General features: G+C 37.5%; 1 protein-coding gene across 2 annotated transcripts; it reads left to right on the top strand.

Annotated features, from left to right (window-relative positions):
- Nucleotides 1-284: 284 nt before the first annotated feature.
- On the top strand, nt 285-5518 carry zranb2 (zinc finger, RAN-binding domain containing 2). 2 transcript variants are annotated; one of them, XM_015023142.1, is made up of 10 exons: nt 286-439; nt 982-1034; nt 1123-1231; nt 1322-1404; nt 1999-2075; nt 2189-2341; nt 2420-2571; nt 2986-3045; nt 4334-4483; nt 4700-5518. In XM_015023142.1, the coding sequence occupies exons 1-10, from the start codon at nt 384-386 to the stop codon at nt 4755-4757; spliced, it is 951 nt and encodes a 316-aa protein (XP_014878628.1). In that variant the 5' UTR covers nt 286-383; the 3' UTR covers nt 4758-5518. The 2 variants fall into 2 exon arrangements, with proteins under 2 accessions (XP_014878627.1, XP_014878628.1); XM_015023141.1 differs by having other exon boundaries at nt 285-439; nt 4334-5518.
- Nucleotides 5519-7316: the final 1798 nt, after the last annotated feature.

Below are 7316 nucleotides of genomic sequence, written 5' to 3'. Positions count from 1 at the left end.
AAATAAAACCTTTCGCGTTAAGTCGTTCGTTTTAATGATGATCTGCTCTTTGTGAATGTTATATTTACGTGTTTTCGGAAATATTAACCTCACAGTGTTTTTGGCCATGCTGGTTAGAGAATATGTATGCTCCATTCAAGACCTTAAATTATATTTTCAACAATATCCCTTATAAAATTACACAGGTTGTTTGTCTTGCAAAAATGTAGCAACAATGATGTTGTTTTTTTCGAGCAACAAGAAGTGCAATGTGAGTTTTACGAGTTGCTATAGGACATATGAAGGCATCAGTAGAGGGAGGCGTTGACTCAAGCTAACCGCTGCTACCGCCGCATGAACCTTCCGTGATCTCTGCACACTTTACTGAGCCAAAAGGCACAGAAATGTCGGGGAAGAGTTTTCGTGTCAGCGACGGGGACTGGATTTGTCCCGATAAAAAGTAAGGCTTGCGATTAAAAAACGCTTTGGAGTCTTACTTTTATCAGGAGGTATGAATTGGTTTAGCAGCGTGGCGCGGGCCTACTAGCAGGTAGCTCATGCTAACGCTGGAAAATGAAACAAAATTGTTACTTATCCCTTCTTTCATGATAACTTTGAACATTGTAGGCACAGTAAATCAGCTGAATGTTCAACTAGTCTACAGGGTGGTTTTATTTGTAAATGTTGCTGATCGGCGCGGGCTATCAAATTAGCATATTAGCTGTTAGCTTGCGTGGGTAGAAAGGTATTCGTGTACCGTTGTATGAGATGTTTACATTGTTACCTTATATCAACAGTTTTCATGCTTACTCGGGAGTATCATGTTTCCACTAAGCTCAATTTAAACATGACAGACGGGTGCAGATGTCAGAGCTAGACCTTTTGGCCCAATGTTTCTAAACTAAGACTGCTAGCTTAGCCTGCACGAAGACATGAATGATCCTGTCCTGTTGCTTGGCGTGCTCATGCATGGATTATGTATTTCTTTCTTTTTTCCCCCAGATGTGGTAATGTGAACTTCGCTAGAAGAACGAGTTGCAACAGATGTGGCAGAGGTGACGTTTTACTCTGCTGCAACAGTTAATTTATTTCGTTTTTGTTTAAGAAGTGTATTTTAATAAAGCTGATGTTTGGTGTCAACAGAGAAAACCACAGAGGCCAAGATGATGAAAGCAGGAGGAACAGAAATTGGCAAAACTCTGGCTGAGAAGAGCAGAGGCCTCTTCAGTGCAAATGATTGGCAGTGTAAAACGTATGAGCATAACATGAACATTTTTGTGTTATAAATGTACTTCTACATCCATTGCCAAATAAACTGTTTTGTTTTCTCCTTTGCTTAAAGATGTGGCAATGTGAACTGGGCTAGAAGATCAGAGTGCAACATGTGCAACACTCCTAAGTATGCCAAGCTGGAAGAAAGAACAGGTCCTGCTTTAATTTATAGAAATTTGTTGTTACTTTTGTAAAGTCTTTTGCAGAAATATTCAGCTTTGACGCCTTGTCACAGTACAACAACAGGGATCAAGCCTCTATTGAGATCAGAATCTTTATTGAGATTTAAAGTGATTGGATCCAAAATGGCTCAAAATTTTGAAATGGAAGAAAAGTGATACATAGTTTTTCAATCTTTATTTTTACTAATAAAATATTAAAAGAAATGCATGCATTTGTGTCACACTCCCCTGTATCAATACTCAGTGGAGTTACATTTTGCCTTAATTATAGCTGTGGGTTTTTTGTTATGCTTTTGTGAGCTTTGTGCATCTAGAAATTGAAATCTTAACACGTTCTTTGTATTTTAAGTAGAGTGCCATCTCGGTGCAGATGTGAACAGCAAATCCTGTCACAAACATAGAAAAACATTTCACAGAAAACCCCATGGCTTGCATTCAATAATATGGTTGTATTGTGACAAAATCTGAAAAAAAAAAAAAAAAATCAGTCCCTCTGAATATTTTTGCAAGGTTTTTTTGGTGTTGAGTAACATTCATTTACACATTCTGGTTAATTTAATGGCAGGTTATGGTGGAGGGTTCAATGAAAGGGAAAATGTGGAATACATCGAACGGGAGGAATCTGATGGTGAATATGATGAGGTGAGTACTGGCTTCAGCCTGGATATTAGCATGTTGTTTTTTTTTTTTTGTTGTTTTTTTTAATAAGTTACTAGCCTCATTTAATTTTTTTTTTTTTTTTTTTGTCCCTGTAGTTTGGTAGAAAAAAGAAAAAATATCGTGGAAAGAGCAACAGCTCAAGTTCAGCAAAAGAAACTGAAAAGAAAGAAGTGCCAAAGGATGAAGATGAGGAAGAGGAGGAGGAGGAGGAGGACGATGATGGTGACCTGTCAAAATACAAACTGGATGTAAGATTAGTGATCGTGTATCCTAATAACCTCTCATAGTGAGCGATTAGCAGTTCTGATGAAGACATTTATGTACAGGATGATGAGGACGACGAAGATGGGGATCTGTCAAAGTATGACCTCAATGCCAGTGATGAGGACGAAAAGCCAGCCAAGAAGAGCGGCAGCCGCTCCGGTTCCTCGCGCTCTACCTCGCGCTCTTCTAGCTCCACCTCTCGGTCGAGGTCCAGGTAAAAGGGTACAGGTCAAGGGTAACCCCAGGCAAAATGTCAGTATCAGCTCAATCTTCCTTTTGATTTAATGATCAGTATCGGAACAAACATTTCTTAGAATGCCAATATGTTGTTTCCCCCTTTTCTCTCATCCCCTTCCCATCGGCAACAAAATGCCTGATGTTCATAGCCAGCTCTCTTTGTTGCGTCTAAAAGCAGACTGGCTTTTAGAAGTTCATGGCTTTCTATAGATTTATCTGCACCATTTATGTGAAATTAACATTTATGGGGACTCTGTTTCTCTATTTTGAGGGCTATTATTTTTCTTGAGTGTTTTTGAAATGAGATCAAGTCACATTCAACTTTGAAGTACAACTGTGTTCTGTATTTAAAAAATATTGGAAAGGTTTTGTTGTTTTGTCTGTCTTCCAGGTCCCGTTCTAGAAGTACTTCCAGTTCCAGATCTGGATCTCGTTCGAGATCTCACTCCAGGTGAATGAGGTGACATGCACTCTCTCCCTTTAGAGAGAGAGAGCGTATGTGTGGGGCAGAATGTCCCCTCATAGTCTTGCTCGTAGGCAGTTTCTAGAAGATTTTGTTGTTTCAACTGATGTAGCCAAGCCCAAGACTGTAATTTATATATATGGTGTTTGGTTTTATCGATTTTTATGACTCCTGTGGCCCAGATGTCCACGTCAACATGTGGGGTATTTATCACACCTCTCTCAAGAGTGATGCCTACTTGACTCACAAGACTAATATTAAGAGGATAAATTAGTCCTGAATGTAAAGCTACCTCAGGAAAATGTTATCAGTGAGTAATAAGGCATCTTGGGTCAAATATGTAAATTTTTAAGCACTTTGCCTTGCAAAAGTATTTATACCTCCTGAACTTTACCACAGTTTCTCATGTTACAAAACTAAATGTATTTTGTTGCTATTTTGTGAGATGAGAATCTCTAAAGTATAGTGTTCTCTACAAAAAAAAAAAAAAAAAAAAAACCAAATTAAAACAATTCATGTTTTGCAGTTTGAATTTTCTGGTCTATATGCAAAACATGGTTTGTCAAAAAAGTATAAAGCGTTGGTGAGAACATGCGGTGGTAGCTTGATGCTGTGGGTTAGCTATTCTCAGGCAAGGAATAAGAAACCTGGTTTCTAATTCTGGAAGAAATCTTGTTAATCTGCAGATTTGTGACTGAGTCTGGTCACCTTTCATCAGGACAACAATCCTAAACATACTGCCAGAGCAACACTGGATTTCAAAAAATATATTTTAAAAAGGACTAAATGGTTTTGATAAAGGATGATTTGTGTTTAGGATTGTTTAGTCAAAGTAAATGCCTTGAAAATTGGTGTTGACATGTATTTTCCATCCAATCTGACTGAGGTTGAGTTATTTTGCTAAGAGAAGTCTCTTAGACGTGAAAAGCTGGTAGAGATGTAGCCCAAAAGCAAAACATGCTTCTCCTCCCAAGTACTGAATTGAATTCTTTGCTGCAGTTCTCAAATATTCATTTGCATACATTTTTTGAAAACCATTAATCATCTTCTTTCCACTTCATTTAGATCTTTCTTTGGGTTGGTCTAGCAGTTTAAAATCCCATTAAAACACACTGAGGCCTGTGGTTGTAGCACAACAAAATGTGAAGATGGGGGATAAATGCTGCTGTAAAGCACCAAATGTGCTCTTGAAGCAGAGAAGTCTGATAAGTACTCACACCTGTGGGAACCGGTTTTGGTTTTACTGACCTCAGTGCTTGGTGTATTCCTCCAAAAGATCGAGCTCCAGGTCTGGAAAGGGCTCCTCTCCCCAGAAGAGGTCCCGCTCACCGTCCTCCTCACCAGAGAGGGGACAGAAGCGAAGTCGCTCCAGGTCTTCATCTGGAGGACGAAAACGAAGACGCTCTAGATCACATTCGTCCGAAAGGTTTGGGTTTCTGTGGAATACCACAATGGCACTGATTATAATTAGACCTCTGTTGGATCGCTTACGGGAGATCAGATTTACAAGCTTATGCTCACGTTTTGCCATTGTGTAATGCTTTTTATAGCATCCGTTTACCTTGCTTCATGTATACATGATGCGCCAATGGCTGACTCTGCTGACCTTGTCGTTCTTCCCACGATGTTTGTGTGATTTCAGGTGCAGTGGCCATTCGTCTGGATCGTCTCTCTCTGGCTCCAGTTCTAAAAAGAAATAGCTTTCTTACAGCCTCATAAGCCAGTAAAGTTTAGTGGAAGTGCATGTCGTGTTGCAAAACACAACCACCGTACACCTTCAGTATGCTCTTCATTGTTATAACCTCTCAAAAGTCTTACTTCTAAGCATCAAGAAAAACAGGCAACATGAAATCACCCTGTCTTTACATATGTGCTCCCCTTTTTTTAAAAAAAACCCCCACATATCTGGAGTGTGTGTAACTATTGATGTCCAATAAAAAATGTTTGGTTCCAATGAAAAAAAAAATTAAGTGTAAAGGGTGTACTCCCTTTTAAAATAAATTTTGCCTAAAATATTTTAGCGCATTTGGTTCTGGTCATGTGTGGAAGAACTGGAGCAATTTGTTATATTTTTTTTCCATATTCTTAACCATCAGTTTAGGGTAGCTGAAATGTAGCTTTAATTTGAATGGGGTGTTTTTTTTGTTTTTTTTTTGGGGGGGGGGGGGTGGGGAGGTTTCAAGGTAAGTATACTTTTTGATATTGTCTTAATTGAATAAATTTCACATTTTTGGGTTAGGGTTGAGGTTTAACTGTACTTATGTCTCCCTTCACAATTATTTTGGCTTTGTTCAAAATGATTCCCCTGTTTTTGCCACTTGGGGCAAACTTCTTAATTTTCTGCTCCAGTTCAGTGTAGCACAAACTGCTAAAAGTTGTGATTAAAATGTGACATCAAAGTCTTTTTAGGAGTAAAATGACTAAAATGTACACATGTAAATAAAAACTTGTCAACCTTGAATCTTGATGATAGTATTTATTTAATGACATTCTTTTTAATCTGTGTTTTGTGAAAAATATTGAAAAAAAAAATTAGGTTTTGAATTAAATATATGGCTAACCCTGGAAATTTTATATTGGTGTTGCAAGTCAATATATTGTTTTATAACCAATTTCATAATGATTAATTGGGCCAAACGTTTTTGCTAGGTTATGTGGGCAAAATGTATTAATGTAGCAGACTTTGCATAGTTTAAACATTTGTAACAAACTTTATATTGAAGATAGGGTAGACTTGTTTACTCCAGCTCTCCTGATGTAGATGATTACATTAGCTTTTAAGCATACCACCATGTCCTGTGGAAATTAACAATGTAGCAACAAAGACATTCAAGAAAGAGGCCTTCAGAACCAAGGTGGGGAATCAAACGGACACATTCACAACTGGATTCATACTTTTTTTTCTTTTTTTTTAAAGTTGACTATTTTAATAAGGTTTTGGTTACTCTGTTAAAGCCATCTTTTATCCTGATATCAGTTTTATGCGCAATATATATTCAGCATGCGAAAGGTTGAACGAATGTGAAACTTTTGGGTTCTCTTCACTTGAAGTGCTGTACAAGTACAGGCCATTTACCATACATTGAACGTTTTAAAAAATTAGACTTAAAATTGTATATTCAATAAAAATACACTGATTTCATGGTAGCTACTCTTGCAGATCCCACTGTGATCAACAGGTGGCAGGTTTTCTCTGGGTTGAAATGGATCGTTGCTCACTGATGCAACTGATTAAAAGTTAAGGTTCGGTGGGGGCAGGGGACACGAAGTGATGCGTCTAAATTAAAATAAAATAATTGAGCAGTTTATTTCACTAATGTTTTAAGTTCTTACGGTTGACAGACTCAAATTTTGGTTTCTCAAAATCGGAATTTTACGAAACACCAATAAAAAAGTAACTTCTGTGCAGACATCTTATTGTCTACAATCGTGGAAGACTATGCTTAATAAAGCAGACAGCGAGTAATGCTAGATGCGTTGGTTGTTTATAGAAAAGTTGAGTGAAAAAAGAAAATGGATAACAACCCTGAGACTTGTAAAACAATGGTCACTACAGGAGGATATTTGCAAGGCGTGGACAGTATCTGCAGTCGTCCGTTCTGGGTATGGACTAGAACTACTGCGTTCTTTGTGTTAAGCCACTCTTGATTCGAGAGACATTTTCAAAAAGATCTTGGGCCAAGCAGAAAAACCGAGTGGTCCAGAATCCTGTTTTCAGATTAGTGTTAAATTGTGCAAATTCCTTGGGAAATTAGTCCGGAGGAAGAGCAAAAAGTGAGACTGCAAGCTGCTCCAGGGTGAAGCATCAAGTCAGTGATGCTTTTGAGAAATCTCTTGGTCATCCGAATCTACTTGGAGATTTTGGAGCACATAAGTCTACATTTCTTGAATAGTTTAATTCAGATCTTTTTTAACACTTCCCACAGGCGGATCAATGACGCTTTGGTTCAAGCAAAAGGAGCTCCCACTAAGTAGTGAGTTCATGCAGTTCAGATGTGATTTTAGAAGGATGACATTTCTGTTACTTTCTAATCCAATTTTCTAATAAACTTTTTTTTGTTTGATTTTTATTAGCTGTGAGCAATAATCATCAAACGACAGAAGTTAGATCTTGAAATTCCATGTGTAATAAAGATATTGTGCTCACTATTTGAAATATGTGAAACAAATTAACAATTTGGAGACATAATATGTTGAAATACCCCTTGTTTTGATAATAAACAAAGAGGATAAATATATATATATATATATATATATAT

Source organism: Poecilia latipinna, unplaced genomic scaffold (genome assembly GCF_001443285.1).
Source record: "Poecilia latipinna isolate Pla-1442-1.1 unplaced genomic scaffold, P_latipinna-1.0 Scaffold3213, whole genome shotgun sequence".
NCBI lineage: Eukaryota > Metazoa > Chordata > Actinopteri > Cyprinodontiformes > Poeciliidae > Poecilia > Poecilia latipinna.
The sequence above is the reverse complement of the archived record's forward strand: the minus strand, read 5'-3'. Positions and strand labels throughout refer to the sequence as shown.